The sequence below is a fragment of the Python bivittatus genome, unplaced genomic scaffold, assembly GCF_059951505.1.
Source record: "Python bivittatus isolate LINGU-HERP-01145 unplaced genomic scaffold, Pbiv_v1 ctg000310_np1212, whole genome shotgun sequence".
NCBI classification, from domain to species: Eukaryota; Metazoa; Chordata; class Lepidosauria; order Squamata; family Pythonidae; genus Python; species Python bivittatus.
Window position 1 is genome coordinate 10,257,518 of NW_028277054.1, and position 21,639 is coordinate 10,279,156.

The 21,639-nt window shown below is 44.4% G+C and overlaps 1 protein-coding gene across 1 annotated transcript; it reads right to left on the reverse strand.

The window, feature by feature from the left end:
- Nucleotides 1-168: 168 nt before the first annotated feature.
- Nucleotides 169-20,695, reverse strand: SERINC2 (serine incorporator 2). Its single transcript, XM_007425355.4, has 10 exons — nt 20,446-20,695; nt 15,950-16,111; nt 13,726-13,907; nt 11,364-11,443; nt 9,764-9,901; nt 8,494-8,663; nt 7,909-7,999; nt 6,661-6,805; nt 4,432-4,644; nt 169-763 (listed from the first exon to the last, which is right to left on the reverse strand). The coding sequence occupies exons 1-10, from the start codon at nt 20,482-20,484 to the stop codon at nt 625-627; spliced, it is 1,359 nt and encodes a 452-aa protein (XP_007425417.1). The 5' UTR covers nt 20,485-20,695; the 3' UTR covers nt 169-624.
- Between the last annotated feature and the right edge of the window lie 944 nt (nt 20,696-21,639).

Here is a 21,639-nt window from a genome sequence, read left to right on the forward strand (position 1 = left end):
TGTATTTAACTTGAATTTTGCTACAATAGGCTCCATACTAACCATGGGTCATCTGTAACCCAGGCGTTCTTAACCCGGGGATTCCCTGTACTTTGTTTTCAGAAGGCCATCCTAAACCAAACTAACCCAGCCACTGTTACAATGATGGTCTGTTTCTATGCTCAACATTCATCTACTTAACTGAAGCGTTTTTATTTGACTAACCATCAAGTTCCATATCAAAAAGAACTGAGATTTATTTAAAAGGCTTCATGTAACAAGGCAAAGTGGTGAAGAATTCCTTTAAACCACTACTTAAAAAAGAACACATAGAGTTATTCCTATGCCAAATATCTTTTTAAAGAAGAAAGGCGACATCATGTAAGTTCCTCAGATACTTCACAACATACTTGGAAGGCCATTAGCGTAAGGAAAAGAAGCTGTGCACACATCCTCCACCACAAATGTGTGTCAAGTCTCACACACATAAGTGGATTAAACCAGCTTAACAGTTCTTCTTAGGCATTTTTAACAAACAAAGGCACAAAAGTGGTAGATTTGTCTGAATGTAGTGATCTTGCTTGCTTATTTTTCATGGCACTGTGTAACTCTTCCACTTGGGAAGTAAGACACTCTTGAGAAGTTTCAGTTGAAGTCACGGTTTGGAAGGGCAAGTGGGGCAATCAAAGTCCAGGCATAAAGGAGAAGTCCAACCCAGCTGGATGAAATCTTCACCCAGACGGCAGTCCATGGGCTGGTCAGCTCTTGGCGGCTTTCATCAGGCCTGAGAAAAAGACACAAGAACATCAAACATTCAACTTAAGAGATCCAGAAAGATTCTTCCTGTCACTTGCCCACCATATCCAACCTTCTGTCAAGTATTGATGTGTTCCTCAGGGTGACACACATGGTTCTCCCAATGTTTAATCATAGCAGTCCTGTGAGGTTGGAGAAAGTCTGACTCTAGGACACTGATGGATTTAAATCCATTTATCTCCCATCTCCTAGAGATGGCATATCTACCCATACTAGGAAACTATCATTCCCAAGTGTTCAAGCTCACACTGGAGCTGAAAAGCCAGTCAAAAGATCTTAGCTTCTAAGGCAAAAGCATATATGCAGAACTCTATGTGCAGAACAAAGCATATTAAAAGGAATTGTTTCATGCACCAGGCATGACTGAAACTATCTTCAGCAGGCTGCAGCCAAGTCTGCTACAGAGAACTACGCTGTTCACATCAGATTATTTGTTGTGTTCTTCTAGGGTACAGCTAAAACAGAAATCTATTTGTTCCAGCATCTGTACACAGCTGGATAGCAACTGTTCTCTAAATACAGAGTTGACGCACTATTGCTCATCAGATTCCCAGGCCCACAGAATGCAATGGTAACTTGTACTAGAGAGTCATCAGCTATAATCTTCATGCACAGTTCAGACACCTGTTCTTCCAGGTCATTCCCTAATGTCTTCACTGCTACATTAATGCAGATTATATGGAATGACTATTTACAACAGCATTTCTCAAACTTGGTAACTTTAAGACAGGTGGACTTCAACTCCCAGAATTCCCCAGCTAGCATGTGGGCTGGGGGATTCTGGGAGTTGAAGTCCACCTGTCTCAAAGTTGCCACGTTTGAGAAACACTGACTTAAAAGCTTCTGAAATTTCACTGTTGCAAATGCAGTAGCTCAAATCAATCAGTTGGAATTCTATTTTTCAGTCGCGCTAGACTAATATCACACCAGTTATAATCCCATTTCGTATCAGCTACAGGCCTATTCTAGCAGAATGCTCTTTTCAGTTTGCTGATTTCTAAACTGGGCCTTCTCGATAGCAACTGCATAACTGCCATTGAAAACAGACCTGGGATAACCTGGTGGTCTTCCATCCAAATTCTAACTAGGGCCAACACTAATTTCTTTTTCTTTTTCTCCTTTTGGAGATCACCTTAGGTCAGCTAGATGTTATCTAGGAGAAGCTTGAAAAAAACAAACTGTACTCAAGTCCACCAGGCATTTTACAATTCCCTCCTCCCACTAGCCCCCCGCCTTCCCTCCCCCCCCCCACTTTAATACAGACACTGCATTCCATCAGGACAGACGTGGATAAGATTGCACACATTCAGCATTTATTAATCCTAAAAATAATTTCAAAACTCCTGAGCATGCAACTCCTAACGAGGCTGGCTTTATTCATTTAGTCGCTCCTTTAGAAGAGGAAGAAAAGGCCATTCAAGGAAAGCCACGCAGCCTGGAGCTGCTACACGCCTCAACATTCACGGCTCCAAATCAAACATCCAAGGCAACTCCAACTGATGGAGCCCAGCCTGCGTCCTCAAAGGCCTCCTTGGAAGTCCAACGAAGGGGAAACGCGTGAGAAGGAGAAGGGCCGTGTCACTCAGAGGTTGTCTGGAGAAGGTTCCCTGATAGCTCCAAGGGCGAAAAACTCCCGCCAAAACCTCTCAGGGTGCCAAAACTCCCTATCCGTAAGACCGGTCTAGATGGTGCTAAACCATGCCGTGGTTTAATGGCTTCCGGTTGAGCTTCTGCTACAAACTCAGCCACCCGGGCTTGTAAGCCAGGGCTTGGCCTGTAAACCCAGCCAAGTGTAATTTATTCAATAAGCCTTAGTTAAACAAGCAAGCCACAGCTTTAGGGCAAGGGGAGAACCCAACTAAAGCCTTTGTAAATGAGCAACGGCCTCTCAGAAAACCTTTTCCTGCTTTCCTCCCAAACAAACCCCAGTCCGGTGGGGGAGGCAGAAGAGCCCCCAGAAAACCTGTGGGGCCTTGTTGACATGCACCCCAGTAACGTGGCAGGGCCGGACCGTCCCCAGCACCGTCTGTACTGCGCAAAACCAGCCTGCCTGTGGTAGAAGAGCAATGGGGGCTCTTCATCCCACCTGCAGCACGAGGCCCCTTCCTGGCCCTTTCCCTTTTTTCGGCCTGGTTCTTGCCGTTACGCACCAAGCCCGACCTTGTACATGCTCTCCAAGGGAAAGCAAAACCAAGAACCAAACCCCAACTGAGCATACAAGCCCTTCTCTAGTTTGTTTTCATTCGGAAAAGGCAGCAGCAGCCAAGAAGTTGGCAGGGGAAGCCTGGACTTTTGGTCGGAGACCAGACCACCTTCCCTCTACACCAGTGTTTCTCAACCTTGGCCGCTTGAAGATGGGTGGGGAGTTCTGGGAGTTGAAGTCCACCCATCTTCAAGCGGCCAAGGTTGAGAAACACTGCTCTACGCACACAGACACACACCCTCCCTCCCCGTCAATCCTGCTGAGGCATAAGCAGCCAACGCCAGCCCACTGCAGAGCTCCTTGGCACGGCTGCAGGTCTGGGGACGTGACAGCAAGTCATGCACTAAAAATATCCAAAGGACTCAGAGATAGAGTTCTGTGCAAACAAACCCAGTGGTCTTCAGCGCCAGGAAGAGGCACGGCTGCTTGCCACCCCCGTCTCACCTCCCTTGCATTCCCTCCCCCCCGCCGGGTCCCTCCACCCAAAATGCTCCATGCTGGGCACGGCTTGCCAGCTTGTAAGCAGCAACTGCTCCTGCTCCCCCAGACAACGTCGAGTTCATCTGAGGAGAAGGCATTTTTCTCTTCCCAAGTTTGACTTGCGCCAAGCTGACACATCATGCTGGTTTCCCAGGCAACGGGAAGAGGGCAAAGCAGGAATGCTAGAAACCTGAAGCAGCAAGGAGCGTCCTGCAAAGCCAGGAATTTTTTGTTTTTTTTTAACTGTGATTAGTTGAATAAGCCATAGCAGGTTGATTTGCCCAGCATGCTAAGTTATGCTGTGAGGGTTTGCACCTCACATGAAGCCCAATTTAACCAGATTATGGTTTGATATCTTCTGGGTACCATGCCTCTCTGTACGCCCTTTTCCTGAGCTTAGGAAAACCCACCCTACTTGGGTTCTGAAGAGCCTGTTTCTTGGGAACAATCTCAGCCAGGGCCAGCTCTAAAAATGATTGCTTCTGGAAGATTCTGGATGAGGAAGGCAAGGAGCTAGAAGAGTGAGGCAGATGCTTCACTGCCTGGTCTGCATCCCCTAAATTACTCTGCTGCTTAAAGGAGATGTCCAAACATCAGGGCTGAAGGAAGATTCCATCTTAGTTGGCCTTCGCACTTGGAATAGGAAGGAGTATCATCTCAAGGAAGCCACATCTCTTCGTCATTATCTTAAAAATTGACAAGTTCATACAGGATAGCAACACTCCAGATACCCACGGTTGGGGCTGCCTCCAAAACCACAAAGAGAGCACTAGCTAACAGATGCTCAAAAGGCTAAATCCCAGAGCATAATGTTCTGGACCAGTAGACGTTTCCAAACAGCCTTCAGATAGCAACCCCCCTCCCCAACACAATTCAAGTAAATTAAACTTGAAAGTTACTAGAAACAGATGGAACTGGAGCAGAGAAGGAAGGGCAGTGCCAGTTGTACACACCTGTACCAGTTGGTAAGTGTCATCATGATGTAGAGGGAAGCCAAGAGGAGGCAGATATGGAAAAAGGTATAGTTGTAAGACACTCCATCCTCCTCATTGTCATAAGCCCGGTGCACCCCATCTTCAATGTTAGTGTTTCCACCCCCTAGCATAGCCGGGCTTTCTTCTGTTAGCATCATCTTGTTCACCTGCGTGTGGTCCGAGGAACGGAGGCTAAAATCAAAATAAATGAGACCTAGTAGGTTTATCTGCAGTCAGTATCACCACCCCTCCTGCTCCCCCTGCATACTCACAATCCATTATTTGCTTATCAGTGGAGAAATTCTTTGGATCCATTGCTTTAAAGCTTATGGACCCTTTTAAATCCAGCTTTGTCAAGAGCATAGCACAGGGTAAATGAAGGAATCACCTGCAATTCCTATGGCCTGCTTTAGAAGCAAGTACTTTGGGGACATTTGGTATTTTGAAAATAGCTCATGGGAGCTCTTTTAAAATTGCTGCCAAGGTGGATCCAACCAGTCACCAAACCTCCATTTACCAGAAAGCAAACACACGTGAATAAGGATGTGTAAAACTCTCAGAATTGGGAACAGAACATTCTGGAGAATTTGGGAATGTTCCGTTTCCTTTCCAGACCATGCCACTCCAGGGGTGATGTGGTGGTTTCTGGAACTTAATCCTCCAAAGCAGAAGCTATTTGTGGTGTACCAGGGATGATCAACACTAAAACAGGACTGCAGACCACCTCAAACCCCTTCCAGCTTGGAGGGTTTACTTAGACAACCGTCTAAGTTCCTGGAATGGTTAGGTCTAGAGGAGATTCAGCACAGTCTAAAGGGAAATCAGAACATTCCAGCCTTCTCTAGAGTGGTCTATTTCAGGATCTGTGAATATTGTACATCCTTACAAATGAGACTGATCGTCACCAAAATCCTCAAGTCCCACCCCTGGTAACTTCATATCACCATCACCTCCTCAGTTCTTCTTTGCCTTTCTTCCTCCTTGACAGGTTGACATTTCCAAAGCACCAGGCTACAGCCCACCAGTGCTATTTCCAAAGAATGCCTATAGGGACTATGCAAGGTCCACAGGCACTCTTCTCAATAAAGACAATGCTATCGTGTGGGAATTTGCAGCACGCCAACTTCCCATTTCATTATGTCTCATTAAGTGTATCTAAATCAAACGGCCATCAGGTGGGGCATGGAGTCTGGCACACCCCTGAGATATGACAGTGTGACCACCAGTGTTGTATCTGCACATCTGTCCCACCCATCTGTCCCACCCCAGAGAGAGGAGGAGGAACATCTAGCCTGGGGTAGAAGTACCACATGGGGAAAAAGCATAAATCCCACAGAGCTTGGTTTTGCTCCCATACCAATAAACACTTCATGTGATATGGTTTTGTCCTCAGCTTTTATTGAAATGTGATTAGATGCACCAAGAGAACAGTCTTCATAAAAGTATAAATATAAAAAGTATATAATATAATATAAAAAGTATAAATACCTACCAGGTTGGTTAAAGCTGTACTTTCAAGGAAGAGACTACAAGAAGATTGTCTTAACCATTTTAACCCTTCCCACTCTTCCAAATAATCTGTGCTTAAGACTCCTGAGAATACCACGGATAGCCAAGAAAACAAACAATTGGATCACAGAGCAAATCAATCCAGAATTTTCACCCAAGGCACAAATAGCCAGGCTCAAATTTTGGAGGTATTATGCAAAGACCCAGCTCCCTTGAGAAATCCATCATGCGGGGAAAAGGAGGAAGGAAAGAGAAGAGGAAGACCAGCAGCAAGTGGATGGACTTGATTATAGTGGTGATGGGTGCACCATTGGAAGATGAGAAGGACCAGGTTTGGGGACAGATCATCCCGGAGAAGGTCTATCTATGTGGTGGCTCAGAGTCGACATTGATTTGATGGCATGTATTCAATCCATCAAATCAACACTGAGAGCAATTTACCTCCCATGACCAGCAGAGGGAGTCCTGAAGCTAAACAGAGATGCTCAGTGTACAGAAGAGAGCTCTGCGACGCATTGTCGGGCACGGAACAATATCACATTACACCACAATGGGATTTGTTCGGTTTTGGCTTAGGATGCAGACATGCTGACCTGCAAACCAGTTGATGGATTAGCATGTTCTGTAAGCCTAATCAATTTTGTCATATTCAAAAACTAATAGTTAAGCCAACCAATTCATGCAGATCTGGATCCTCACCTTATGAAGAGGGTGCAGAAGACAAATATGATTAACCCTACAATGCTTGGGGCATCCCACCATTGAGTTGGCTGGCCATTCACAGGCTGAGCAGCTGTGCCGTTCCCTGCCGTTCTTACCAAAAGAGTTGGATTGCAGCGTTTGTCTATGAAAAGGAGAGAGAGAGAGAAATCCAGTGTGTGCTCCATTTCAAGCATGGCAGTTGCCTGCCCCTCAAACACTCCCAGGCTTGCTGGTTGATCAGGTCCTCCTCAGAAGTGAGGTAGGAATGCTCACCCACCTAACACCAGGAATGGGCTTAGCCCTTTTCTCTCCCTCCAGCATGAAATGCCCCCTTTGTGAGAAAGCTTTTTTCCCCTAGAAGAGGGCACCTGGCCTGAATCCGTAGATGACAGAAAACTGGCAAAAACTAACAGAAGATGTGTCAGTCCAAGAATCCAGGAATGTCTTTTAGAGGAATTAAATGAATTAAGAGGGGTTCTCCCAAGAACCAATGCCATGAAGACTGGAAAAACACAGATGGCTGGTCAAGATAGTCCCCACTATCCCTTCCAGCTCGTACATTCTAGAGTCCTAATTTCAAGGACGGGATCACACGTTGCACTAAGTGAATTGAGGAGTTTTGGCTTAAGAGTCCTGGTGAACCCACCCACTGTGGTTTGTAAAACACAGCTTAGCACAGGGTGAAATCGAATAACTATGGTATATTCTACGACTGCAACCCATGGTTTGGCACAACATATATGAAAGAGGTCTAAGGGAAACATTGATGAAGTAGATGAATCTTTTTTCTGATCCAGCAAGGATCTCCTTAGATTCTTCAGCTTATGAAACAAAAAGCTGGGCAAATGGCACTCAGAGAAAAGAAATTCAGATCCTGGTTCACCTGTGGCATTTAGCCATGACTTAATCATGGTTTATTGAACAAACCACAACATACTAAGCCCAAATAGAACTATACACACTATAGCTGGTCCCAAAATGTTAACCCAACTACAGAAGTCAAAGCAAAGATCAAACACATGTCTAGTTGTGGTTCCCCAACTACAGAAGGCTGTCTGGGGTTTAGGCCCAAGCTTGTGTTGCAACTGCTCAAGCATTCCACTGATTCAAAAGCTAATGTTTTACAGGATTGATGAATTTCTCTTGGCTCGATCATGTACCGTGTTGGACATTTTTATTTCAGAAGCAGGTTCCATCTTAAAAAGGCATGAAACACTCAAAAAGACACAGAATAACACTGTTTACCTGGTACATTGGCCAAAGCTGACCATGTGACATACATAGTGTAGAGGGTAATGATGGAGGCTTGGAGAAGGCCAGAGTGAGGCTGAGCATCCTGTGGAGAAGCAGCAACTCTTGTTACAAGTACTGAAAAGCAGATTCAGGGCAAACCAGGGCCAAACTAGACACGATAATGGAGGTACCTTTGCACTAAGATACCATGATCACATTTAATTTATTTATTTATTTGGTCTAGTTGCTGTCAGCTAGCAATCAGAAGGATCCCCATCTATAAGGAGAGAGCCCCATGGTAGGCACTCTTAGTGATACCCCTTCCTATGGAACAGCCTGCTCCCTGTGGCAAGGATGGCATTCCATTCTCATGGTCTTCCAGAGGCTGGTAAAAACCTGGTTTTAGAAGGCCTTTGGTGATGATGGAGCTCCTGGTGCCTAAATCTGCTGTATTACTTTTAACAACCAAATGCAATCTGTATTATTTATCACTGTTATTTTAAGTGTCATTAATATCTGAAAACTACCTAGAATCCATTTAGGATTGAGGTGATAGAAATAAATGGTTCACAATACACTCTGAGCACAAGAACTTACCTGGATCTTGGGCAGTATGGAGACCACAGACACCACAATGCAGAAGATGAGGTTGAGGCTGATAAAGACCTTGCTTTCAGTACAGCCTTCTGGTTTGGTGTAATACACGTAGAGTAGCACGACAGCAGCAATGGAGACGGCGTAGAACAGAAAGGTGAAGAAAAACAGAGCTAAGGAAGAGGAGGAGAGAAAGGACCATTAGATTTGGCAATGTAGAACTTTCTGAGATATTTAATTAACATGCTAAATACTCGTCCTGATTCACAGCTCACAATTGCTGGATTATGCCATCATATTAGTTGTTTCTTTGCTTTTAGCTTAATGGGTTGTGTGAATGCTACCACTGTGGTTCATACATCATGGTTCAGGCTTAGCAAAGAGTGTACAACCAAAGCCCCAGAGCTCCATGCAACCCCTAAAAACCTTGGATGTGGGGGCCCTACAACAATTGCCTTTGAACTGTGATATTGAATGTGGCAGAAGGGAGAAGGTGACTGAATATAAGGGAAGTCGCCAGATTAACAGCATTGGATTAAATCAGTGCTTCTACGTAATGCTTTTTAGTAATATGGGAAAGTTGTAAACTAGGCTTCTAGCTGCACCCAGTCCACATATAGCATTCCCTACTAACAGTAAGGATAGCACCTTTCAGTCTGGGGGCATTTGGAGCAATATGCCACAAGTACAACCACATCCTATGTCCTTAGTTTTACCCTAAACATGCCCCTGCTATTCTATGCAAGCTAGGTTCTCTAGTCTACAGATTACATTGCTAGCCAACATTGTTGCCTTCACTCCAACAGCTAGGAGGTATCTGCAGTGTTAGACACATACTTAAAAGTTTTGTTCAAGCTATGTTTTTCCCTCCATTATCTCATGCCTTTAATCTCTTTGCTTTACTATTTCTTATTCTTTCTTCATGCTCTGTATAGAATTACTTATGCAAAAGAGAATAACATGAAGGACATGTAGCAAAATTTCAAATGTAGCCCCCAACACTACATTCAAACAGCACCTGTAACCCTCTGCTTGAAAATCAGCTTTGCATCCCGCTTACGTTTCCCCCACATCAGCCTTCCAGATGTGATGAACCAGAGTTCCCCCTTCTCCCAGCACATCTAGCTTTTGTCCATATTGGCTGAGCACTTGAGGAACGCCAGTCCCAGCAGATCTGGAGCATCACAGTGCGGAAAGCGATTCCTTTCTTCATCCATCCACGCTTGGAGCATCTATTTTCAAACCCAAATGAACAGATGTGCTCTGTACAGACCTGCATACCAGGACTTGCTGTTGCCTTCATCCGCATTGCGCAGCCAAATTTGACTCCAGGAGTGAGCAAAATCAATCAAGAGGATGAGCTGGATGAGGACAAAGAAGAAGGAACCAACCACGCCAAAGTAGAACCAAACTTCATTGGGGAGAAAGCACAAGAGATACAAGATCATTCCTCAACGTTCTCTCGTACCGCCATCCATTAATCAGACAACACAGGCCATGAGGAAGTCTAAATATACCACAGAGGCCTGGAAGATGGGCAAGCTTTAAAAATAATTTGGAAGCAACATGTCAGCCTTATATAAATTATAATTTCTCTCAGCCTTAATTCCTTCTGTTCCCTGTTCCCCAGTTTGGCGTGCGCTAGGCCAAATTGCATACGTACCACTAAAGCAAACTAAAACAATTAAATGACACTCAGGATTAATCTATATGTATACATCTCTCACGCACTGAGAATGCTACTCATCCTGATCCCGAGTGCCCCCCAGGTCTGAACTGCCTTTCTAAAGGGCTGCAGCACTGAGGCCAACCATATATCGAGGGGGAGATCATTCCAAACAGCTCTGCCACCAGTATGTCAGAAAGGATTTGTATATCAAAAAGGGCTTGAGCATTGATATGTCACTCCTCAAAGTATCTTAATAATCGCACAATTCATTTTCTGCTAGATGTTTTTATGCAGTTTTACAGGTTACACATTATAGAGATAGCTCCATCTCTATGTGGGCATATTTCTCTATCTTTCTATATATCTAAGAGCCAGTTTGGTGTAGTGGTTAGGGCACCAGGCTAGAAACCAGGAGACCATGAGTTCTACTCCTGCCTTAGGCATGAAAGCCAGCTGTGTGACCTTGGGCCAGTCCCTCTCTCTCAGCCCTAGGAAGAAGGCAATGGCAAACCACCTCCAAAATGGTTACAAGAAAACTGCAGGGACTAGTCCAGGCAATCGCCAGGAGTCAACACTGACTCAAAGGCGCGCGCACACACACACACACACACACACTCTATCTAAATACACAGACATGTATTAGGGACATCTATACCAAACTCCACGTCAATCTAGAATACAAAAAAAATGCAGCCTGCCAATATCTCTTCTGGATTTCCCAGAGTGGATCTTTAGGACCCCTTTTTCTGGCTGGAGGGGTTTAAAGGAGCAAAACAGGGTCTTTAAATCCTTAAGAGATGTTTAATCCTGTCTTCTAGCTATGAACAGCACAACTGACTGGGGGAGTGTACTTTAAGCCAAAATAAACCCAGGAATGCTCTGAGTTAAAACTGAGCCTCTTTTCCTCTGTTGCTAATTAAGCATTCAACTTTGCACAAAACACCTTGACCAGTTAAGCGTGTCATGCTTACAGGGCCACAGCATCACCTAAGCTATCCAAGAATTAGCCCCAAAATACTGATCTTGGTACAAGCAGGTAGAGGCACTTAGTCCCCTCTCTTAAAATCCAGAGCTAGTCTTAAATACCATCGTTCATCCCTGAGACATTCCCTTTTATTAAGACAGTGCATGCATATAAACAGAATGTTGAATCACAAATCCATTTTAATACAAGAAAATGCTTCTTCTTCTTCTTTTTTTTTACCAGATGTGAATGTTCCATCAGGAATATAGAAGGCCCCCACGGTTATTCCAATCAGTATCAGGAACTTGAAGAACCAAAACCTGAATTGGCAGCAAGAAAATTTCTCTTTAGATTTGTAGAAAAGCTAAGTCAACCACAGTTAAGGCTTCCCACCAGCAATCATGTCCTATACGACACAGAAAACCACCATTGGCTGTGATTTCATCAGTATCTCAGCCTCCTTGGCTCTCACTGATATTTCCTGCTTGATTTTTCCAGTAATGAACAACGTCCACCTCTCAACCGAAATAGATCCTATTAGATTTGGAGCTACTGCATGTTGGGTGGGCAAAGACTAATTCTTCCTTCAGCATTTTTATACCTGCCCTTTCATTCCAGCAGATGTGAAAAAATAAACCACAAGGAGCCAGAAATTTCGGTAAAAGCAACACTATTTGCAGACATTCCTAACAGTATCATTTTTCTGGAGGACTGGGGGGTATGGGGTGTCCAAGGAGGGGTAGCACCGCTGGTGGAGGGGCCTGCCATGCCTTTCTAGGGCTGCTTGTTCACCTTGGGTCCCTACCTGGCACTCAGCTCTCACCTGTGGCTCCAAGTAGCTGTAACACTGCAGTGGCCACACCCCAGTAAACCATCTTGGCAGACAGGCCAAACCAAGTGAGGGTAGTCAACAGCTCTTCAACTCTTGGTGAGATAGGGGATTTGTCTATCCTAACGTGTGAAGTCCTGGATCATGCGGAGTCACCAGCATTGAGTCCCTGATGATCAGAGCCCGGATGCGGTGGGTGGGACACAACAGAATGGAGGATCACCGTATGCATCACCAGTTGCTCTATGGTGTACTGGGGTCTGGGAAGAGACCTTGAGGTTGACCATGCAAGTGCTACAAAGACACTGTGAAAGAAACTCTGTGCCACTGTGACATCCAGCCAAGGGAACTAGAAGCTGAGGCTGCCAATAGAACCTGCTGGCGAGCCCTGGGCTATGAAGCCTCCACTGGCTTTGAAGACAGGCACCGCCAAAAAGTGATAGAAAACCATGAGCGGCATCACAGAACAACACCCACGGTTACTACAACAACGGACTTCCAGCGTCCCCATTGTGCTAGACTCTGTGCTTCCAGACTGGAACTGCAGAGCCACCTCCATGTCTAGAGATGAACCGTACAACAGCGTTGAACCCAAAGGACTACCATATAATTATGGTTTAGCCATGAGTTAGCCATTACTCTAGGTGCAGACCACATGCCCGAACTGAGTTAAGTTAAGCTAACCTACAGCAGACTTCAGTGACATACCAGACTATATTTAAGCTAAGCTGTAAGAAAACGTGATTAAAGTCTATGCTAAGGAACAGTCTGGGTTCAGAAACTAAGCTGAACCATAGTATGGGTTAGCATGCCACTAAACCAGGTCACTGATAAAGCAAGGTTACTTTATTTGGAAAGATGATTTATTTATAAAGCTTGCATGGTCCTATTTCAGGGAAGGCACGAAGACATTTAACACTGCCTTCCTGCAAGCCTCGGACTCTAGGTTCACCTCTAAAGCACTACATCAACAGTGCTATAAAATATGGGAACCAGTGGGGAGAAACTAGATGTCAGCTAGTTGTTGGAACACATAAAAATACATGGAGAAATAAGCTGTTTAATCAGCCTTGCAATCCTGAGTTCCAATAGGGGGGGGAAAGTCTGTAAAATAAATATTAGTCCATTGATCTAGCTGTTTTTCATGGGCAATTTATTTTACCCTGCTTAGAGTTTTTAACCGAATTTGACAATACACAATAAAAATTGACCCAACTGTCTGTGCAGGCAAGGTCAGCTTCAAAAGATGAAACGTTTTTATCTGTTTCTTAGATCTCCATTCTTTTTGACTGGAATTCTACCAAAGATGGTCTTGGCAACCTCTAGGAGCGAACAATGCTTCATAAAAAATTATTTTTTAAAAAAATATCTGTTAGAAGCCTGGAAGGAACAGATCAGTGGAGAAACTTATGGAAGATGGGGGTGCTAGCAAGAAGACAGAAGTAGAAGAACAAAGTTTCACATCCTGAGGTTAAAGAAACATGTCTATGTTTACACATGTGGTGATCCTATCAGGTTCAGCTTCATGTCCTGAGATGAGAGAAAGACAAGCTTTGAAATGATGCCTGAGCAAAAAGTAAACCCTTGAATCACAGTCAAAATCAATATTGGTTCTGCGGCTTCGTTTGCCATTTAATCACAGACACACAAACGCACGAAGTGAAACTGCAAGTTGAATCAAAGGAACTTCTCCCAGAATAAACTCCCAGATTCCCTGATCTGGTTTGCTGTCTGGGACAGGACAAAACGTGAGTGTAACTAGCATGGCCTCACCCGTTCTGTATCGAAGCTCGCGGGTCCTTGCTGCTCCTGACACAGATCATCAGCAAGGCAAAGAGGAAGAAGAACGATGCTGTGGCAAAACACATGCGGTACACTGATTTGAGACCCAGGAAGGCCTTGCAGTCAACTTGGATGCCCACGAGCGAATTGCTTCCCGTGCAGAATCCAGGAAGCTGGTCAAAGAAAAAAGAAGACTTTAAAAGCCCTAATCTTTAATACAACAACGACTGATTATTTCCCTGCATGTTTCTCAACGTTCTTTTTCAATTTAACAAGAAAAGAATTATTTATACAATAATTTTCAAAGGACATTATAAAGTTGGTAAAATTCCCCATGTTACGGTATGGATAACATAATGGCATATTTAGAACTGGAGAGAGATTTATATTCTAACCAACTACACATTCCTCAATTATCACTTAAGAGAAGAGCCTCTTCACCCATTCTCACAGGTACCATGGGTCAGAGACTGAGAAAGTCTCCATCTTATGAACCCAGGAGGTAAACTGAATCTTAAAGAGGGGAAACGATCCAGTTGCTGAGATTTTTGTAACCCTATCCCCTTTCAATAAATCTTGTTAAAGAAACTTGAGAAGACTCTTGCTTTTGGTGGAGGTGAAGTGGCCAAATTTCACCATGATCTTTCCACCTTTCCCTGGCATCTTACCCTTCCGGTCAATCCAAAGAACAAATTCAGGAGGGCACTCCTCCCCTGGGGTTGTTCCCAACTGGGAAATCTGGGCAACCAGGAAAGCTATGGGGTGGTGGAGAAATATACAACCCAAACCAATCAGCAGTTGGACCCTCCATCCATTGACTTTGGCAATAAAAGACGCTCAAAAACACAGAGAAACTCTAAAACACAGCAAGAATGAGGTAGCAAACCTCAACCATCCTTCACAGGGGAAGAAAACACTCCTGCAAATGGCAGCTAGATTCTCGTGCTCTTTTTAATAGTAAAACCCACCCAGTGAATAGATGGCCCCACAAGGCAGACGTTATGCAAACCACTTAAAGAGCAAACAGATAGATCACAAATTGGCTTCTTTACCAATTTCCACTCCTGCCTGTTATGAAGCTAAAACTAGAGCTTGGCATACCACAGCAGGTAAGTGGAAGGTTAAAGGACCAAGAGGCTGTTTGGGTATTTCTTGGAGCTTTCTAAAACCCCAAGAAACTTATTAATGGCATAAGGAGAAAGCTTTATGAATTAATAAGCTTAATATCATGTGTACAAGTATGAAGGTAGGGGAAGAATCATTAGTCAATTCTCAGCACTCGATTTGTGATACCCTTGAATTGTTGTGGTCCGAGCAGGTCAAGGAGAGAGAAGGACACCTTAGGAATAGACCAGCTTTTGATAGCCTCAGTCAACTCTGTGCCCTCCAGGTATTTAGAATTTCCCATCCCATAATTCCTAGTTAGGCCATACCTATGTTCAAGGTCATCATCAGTTCTTTGAATAGTAGACAGAAATAAACAGGAAGAGAGGGTAGCTATCTCAGTAAGGGAACTGTGTGCTCTATATTCAGCTCCTGTTTACTCATAGGGTCTGGCATTCTAATCTAAGCTGTAGTTTCCCAAAACTCTTCAAAGAAATTTCTATGGGGAGGGAAGCCCAATATCCCAATATGAAGTAACTAAGGTTGTCTTCAGTGACATTCAGTGTAATGCAGAAGTTATGGTGCCACTCTGAGATTGAGAAGATCCACAGCCAAGCTTCTGTTCAACCATGGAGCTGATTGGTGACTTTGGCAAGTCCCTTTCTCTCAGCCCAACCAACCTACCAACCAACCAAGTGGCCATTGCAAAGATAAAACATCTTGTGTTCCCAGAAAAAAGACAGGATATGAACATTATGTACTATGGAATTACTATCAGTGGTCTGTAAGATCTTTCAAATGCATAATGCTCCATTCCAGACACCAGAAGTGTTCCAACACAGCCACCATTCCTGAAGAATTCTGGAAATATTATGAAATGGAGCTGTCTAGAGCTCAAAACATTTCCAGAATGATCAGAAGTGTTGGGACCTTCCAATAACGTTGGAGCAACCCATTTCAAACTTGGAACAACTGCTGCAAGTTCAAAATGTCTCACACAGCCCTAACAAGGATTATAATTGCTAAAATTACATAGTATTAGCTGACTTGAATGACATTCTGAAGCACGTTGGGCCTCATTTCAAAGCCCAGGGGAAAGGGCGCAACTCACCTTGTACAGCTGTGCCTCCACGCCTGGAATTATCATTATGATGGACACGACTGTCCCCAGGAAGAGCAACAAGGTGAAGCTCAGGCGCGTTATAGTTGAATTCTTCGTAGACGGGCAGCAGCCACATAATATGCAAGAAGCTGAACCACAGAGGCACGATGCCTGCCGAGAAGGAGAAGCAGCAGCCATGTGAGAAGGCAAGGCGTTTTTTTTCCTTACAAGACCATGTGCATTTATGCGAGGAATCAAAATAAACAGTGGCGATCGTGATATTACTAATAATATTTAGAGTTTTGTTGTGATTTTCAATTATTTCTTAAGACATAGTGTAGTGGCATATATTCAATCCATTGCTTAATCAATTAAATAATGAATTTTAAATTTTATGACAACTGTAAATTCTCTTTCCTGGATATTTTTAATTTCCACCCACTATGTACTTTTTCGCTTCCTTCTTTTTTTCTTTTACCTAGTCATTGTTCCTTAAATATTTTCAAATAAACGTTAAAATGTTCCAAACAAACAGAGATGTGGTTATGAAAAATAAATAATTTTGAAAAGGGACTCCACCGGGAAGTTATCATTACACTTATTTAGTTCTTGCTTCTTGTATAACAAACCTCCCAAAGCTACTGGTAAGCAATGAACATTACTGTAAATGAAAATGTCTAGAATATAATTTAGGAACAAAAATCTATTCTCTTTCCCAGCTGGTGGTAACGTCCCTGTGGAGAGGAGGGGAAAAGTCCAGCTTAGCAAGGTTCTGGAATGGCCTTTGCGTGGCTTGTCCTTCCATCTGCATCTTGATCCTTTCTGCTCCTCATGACTTCAAGATTACGGGCTTGTTGACTTGTTTCACAGACCACTTTAAGCCATACTTGAACAATGACTTACTGAATCAACCACTGAATGGGCTCACAGATAATGCTGAGGCACCGCCCATGGTTTATAACCCACAACGGTTGGCCTGGCTTAGCGTATTGTGCTGAAGCCAAAGCAACCTGCATTGCTGTGCGGTCTACAAAGCAAGAGTCTGCAACGGGCCACTTCCTTTCTACATACCTCCAGATGTGTTTCCTGAGAACTCAGTACCCAGCTTTCCGTTCATCAGATGGGCTAGACTACAATTCTATTCTGGGAGTTGAAGTCCACACATCTTCAAGCTGCCAAGGTTGAGAAACACTGCTTTGGAGGGTTTGGGTGCAGTGCAAAATCAGAGCCAACAAATACTTGGCAAATTTTAATCAATGTATATACTCCTTTCACAGCTCACACTTCCTACCGAGATACTCCAACTTTGACCATAGAACAGGACCAAGCCTTTTGTACAATGTTATATTTCTAAAGAGCCAGAATTCAGATCCTTTTAATTTGCTTTTCCTCCCTTTTTTTCTACTTCTGTTTAAACAATCGAAATGTTTTAGTTTGTATTTTTGGATATCACTTTTGTTTTTCCAAATTGTAAAGATTTTTTTTTTTTTAACGTTGGCTAGAGCTTATTAACGTAACAATGTGGATAAAAATGCTTTAACGAGTTGATTGGCTCCCGAAAGAATGCCAGGTTGTGGCATTTCACTTCATTGTTACTTAACAGCAAATTATTTTTTTGCATCAGTGTTACAAGAGTTTAGGAACTATGTATTTTCTTTCCTGAAGCTTCCATACAGTAATCCTCAAATTAGTAACAATCATGCAATAGTATCGTTATCTTTCCTTTTACAAACTCCTTCAATGCAACTGTCTTATTCATAATTTAGTATATTTCTTAACCTAGGAAACCATACAAGATCCTGATCGGTTCAATCGTTTTAGCCTGTCCATAGTTGCTTTTTGCAGAAACGTTACAAGTTTCCTACATTTCCTAACTGCTGTCCTATTCCACACCACAACTTACGAAATGCACCAGACTTTCAACCAGCTGATATATATCTTTCTCTGAATCGTCCAAAGTTAACACATATTCTGAGCCAGTTTGTTGTAGTGGTTAAGGCACCAGGCTAGAAACCGGGAGACCGTGAGTTCTAATCCTGCCTTAGTTCAAAGCCAGCTGAGTAACCTTGGGCCAGTCACTCGCTCTCAGCCCTAGGAAGGAGGGAATGGCAAACCACTCCTGAAAATATTGCAGAGAAAACTGCAGGGACCTGTCCAGGCAGTCACCAGGAGTCAACACTGACTCAAAGGCACCTAATTAAAGAAATAAGTTCCAAGAACTTTTCACAAAGACTTTTACTTCACTGATTTCAATATGAGGACATAAAACTCCCATTTCATTGAGGCTTATTGCTACATTCTGGGTCCATAGAATGACAGGTCTGAATCTCTTTCCTTCCAACAGGATTCAAGAAGAGATGAACTGAAGCAGATTTCTCCCATTGCTTTTGAATCTTATTTGGCCAACATTACTCCTCACTTTGAAACATGCGTGACTGGAAAGCAGAGGGCAATTAAAAAAAAAATGCATGTCATTGGTACTAGAAAATAAATCCTTTGCATTTTGCACAGAGATGAGCCCTCATTTGTACCACAAATCTGGCCTCTCCAAAGGTAGAACCCAGATCCAAGTCCACCTCAATTACTGAAGCTTTCTAAGACCAGCCTACCTCACAAGGTTGTTGTGAGGGAAAGATTTGGAAGAACAAGTATGACGTAAACCATCTGCTCTTATTAGAGAAAGTGCAGTATATCAGTCTAAAAACTAAACAGACATCAGATCAATCTGTTTTAACAAGCTGAGGTCTGAATCTACAATTATGAATCCCGGTAAGCAATTTAAACTACTACTGTAATAATAATCTATCACCAATTAATAAATATGAGGCCGCACACACCTATATAAACATCATGCCATGGTCACTTGTGCAGATTTTGTCTAATTAAGTTTTAACAATCAGATTTTTGACAACAGCTGTGTTTTTTTTTTTAAGGGCTTTTCCTGGAAGATTTGGAACATCCACCAGTTTACATGCTTCTAAAGTTTGACGCTAACAGCACATTTATTCAGAAGTCCATCCCACTGAATTCAGCTTGGTTCACTCCCAGATGACTTTCTGTGAAGTCATACCCTAAGCGTACAAAGACAACCACCTCGTGATAACTTGGCGTTGCCTCACACCTGTCTTCCCATTTCCACTCTCAGTTTTGGTTTCCAGGGCATTGACCACACCCCAAAAAACCTTCCAACGACATTACTGCAAAGATTACCGTTCACATAAATTACATGTCCCAAAATGCCAATTATGAGGGCTTTTCAAAAAGGGTTCTTGTACCATGGAACGGGGGAAGCAGTTTCGGAGGGACGAGCCAAGTGGCAACCTTCATGTGTCTGTTGTTCCCGCTCATTCCAGAACTACCTTTAAAGGATTAACTCAAAAGGTCAGTGAAAGTCTCTCTCAACTCATTGCATAAAAAAGGAATGTTTGTAGGCATGTCCCATTGGCCCAAGGAAAAAAAAATATACCTATTAACATCACTGTACACCAACTTTCCCAAAGCTACGCTGAATATCTTCAGCCCGGTGGAATGTATAGTACAATAGCGGTGAGCAGCCCATCTCAAATTCTGCCTGACACTCATCAGACCTTACACTCAGTGCACTGCAGAATTACTGAGAAAACGGACATCCACAGCATTTTTGGATTCCAAAGGGACTGAGGTCTGAAACGGGGAAAGATTAATATTAAACTTTTATTACACCAAAGCTAAAGGAGCGGATTTCTTTCCCATCTGACTCCCTTTAGAATCCCGAGCCCTAAAATGTCTGGTTGGAGTTGAGCAGGAAGTATAAACCTACAACTGTGGTTCGTTCAATAAACTACAATTAAGCAAACCATAGTTGAGACCCATCTGGGCACCCAGCCTCTGCGTCCACCCGCTTTTCCAAAACAAACAGAAGGCAGGGAAGAAACCACGGAGCTATCCACAAGCCTCCAGGGGAGCTGGGACCCCCGGTTGAACAGCAGCCTGCGAGTCTCCTGCCCCGACACTTCAAAAGGAACTAACCAGGAAGTGTCGCTCGATTCTCAAGCCTCATTCCCTCCATCCACTGAACACGGACAAGCGGGGCTTGGGGGGCTTCGTACAACAGCCGCACCTGTTGAATTTCTTCCTTTTGGTTACTGAACATTTAAAAGGACCCCGCAACCTTCCTCCGTGGGGGGGGGGAGAACGAAGGGGAAGCAGGAAACACGGGGCGAGAGCGCGATTTCAGAAGGGGCAACAAGGCAGGAGAAGGGAAGGGAAGCAAAACTTTTAGCCGGCTTCCGAGCAAACCCGGGCAGGACCAGAGAGGGACCACCGGGGCGGGTTCACGAATAACCGGGGTGGGGGGGCGAGAATGGCGCCGGTCTCAGATCCCGACCTCCCCTTCCCCCTTTTTCCCCGTCCAGCCCCCCAAGACGCCCGCAAGCAAAAGGGACCGAAAAGTCGTCGGCGCCGCCGCTTGCCCCGAGAAACCCTCGGGAGGGTCAGGCTCCCCCGACGGGGACAGAGACACTCACGCAGCTCAGCAGAGAGCAGACCCCCAGGCACGCGCCCATGTCGACAGCCGCGCCTCCGGACACCGCCGCCTTACAGACCCAACTCAGTCGGGCGCAGTTCCCGAAAGCGATCAAGTCCCACTGCGACCTGCCGAAGCCACTCGGCAATCTCCGGCTGCCTCCGCCGCTCTACGCAGGCTTCCTGGGGCGGGGCGCAAAATTAAGCAGGTGGGGTCACGTGGCCAACCGGAGCGGGCGGCGGTCTGGCGAGTCGGCTGCTTGGGAGGCTTTAAATGTAGACCTGTCAATCAGAGGGGCGTGGGAGGCGTGACGTTATTGGCCCGCCTTTCCTGCCGGGGCGGGCTATGCGCGATTGGCTTAGAGCTGTGTCTACGGGCTGTCGCTCATTCGGGATTGGTGCTCCTCGCCTGCACGCGCGCCGCGGCCCCGGTCCCGGGTGAGGGTTTCCCCCCCGCCCATCTTTAGCACCGTGGAACAGGGTCGTGCTTTTTGAAGGCCGCTCTGTCCGTTGCAGGAGCGAGGGTCAGCTTTGCATGTGATACCTGCAGATAAGAAAACAGCTCCTGGGGTGATTTGGGGCCACTGGGTGTCTTCCAGCCCCACCTCACAGGGTTGTTGGAGATCAAAATAAGGCGGGCTTGTGGACGCCTCTTTATCTTGGAGGAATGGCAGGATGAATGTCTATTCAAATAAAAATAACGAAATTGCAGCAATACTTTGGAGAGAGAAAAGTGGGTTTTATTCTACCCAAGCTTATGTTGAGGATTGGCAGGGTTCACACATCACACTGTGTCATGGCTTGCCCCATCAGTTCATACAACATATGAAGTTGTAAATGGCCAATAACCTATGTTGAAACCAAACCATATTATGGTTTGTGTGACATGTGAACCTAATTGCTCTGTGGGAATGCAGTGAGTGAAGGCAAAGTGGGAGCCATGATCTAGTCAACTGGGTGTTGTGTGAAGCCAACCAATTCTGATTTGTAAACCATGTGTATGGCTTAGTGTGATGTTCAAAGCCAGGCAATTGTGGTTTATTCAATAAACCCTAGTTCAGCAAGCTATGGCTTAGTAGAATGTATAAACTCAGCCTGGATGGTTTTCACTTGGGATGACTTAGATATGCGTTGTGACATACCAATTGTTGGAGGAAGCAGAATCCTTGACGTAATTCACACATCACACTAAGCCA

Coding starts and splice junctions, on each gene's coding strand:
- SERINC2 (XM_007425355.4), bottom strand. CDS start 20,484: ATGGGCGCGTGCCTGGGGGTCTGCTCTCTGCTGAGCTGC. Junction 6,806..7,908: donor AGCTTTGGCCAATGTACCAG/GTAAACAGTGTT, acceptor TCCTTTTCATAG/ACAAACGCTGCAATCCAACT. Junction 4,645..6,660: donor TTCTGCACCCTCTTCATAAG/GTGAGGATCCAG, acceptor TTTTGATTTTAG/CCTCCGTTCCTCGGACCACA.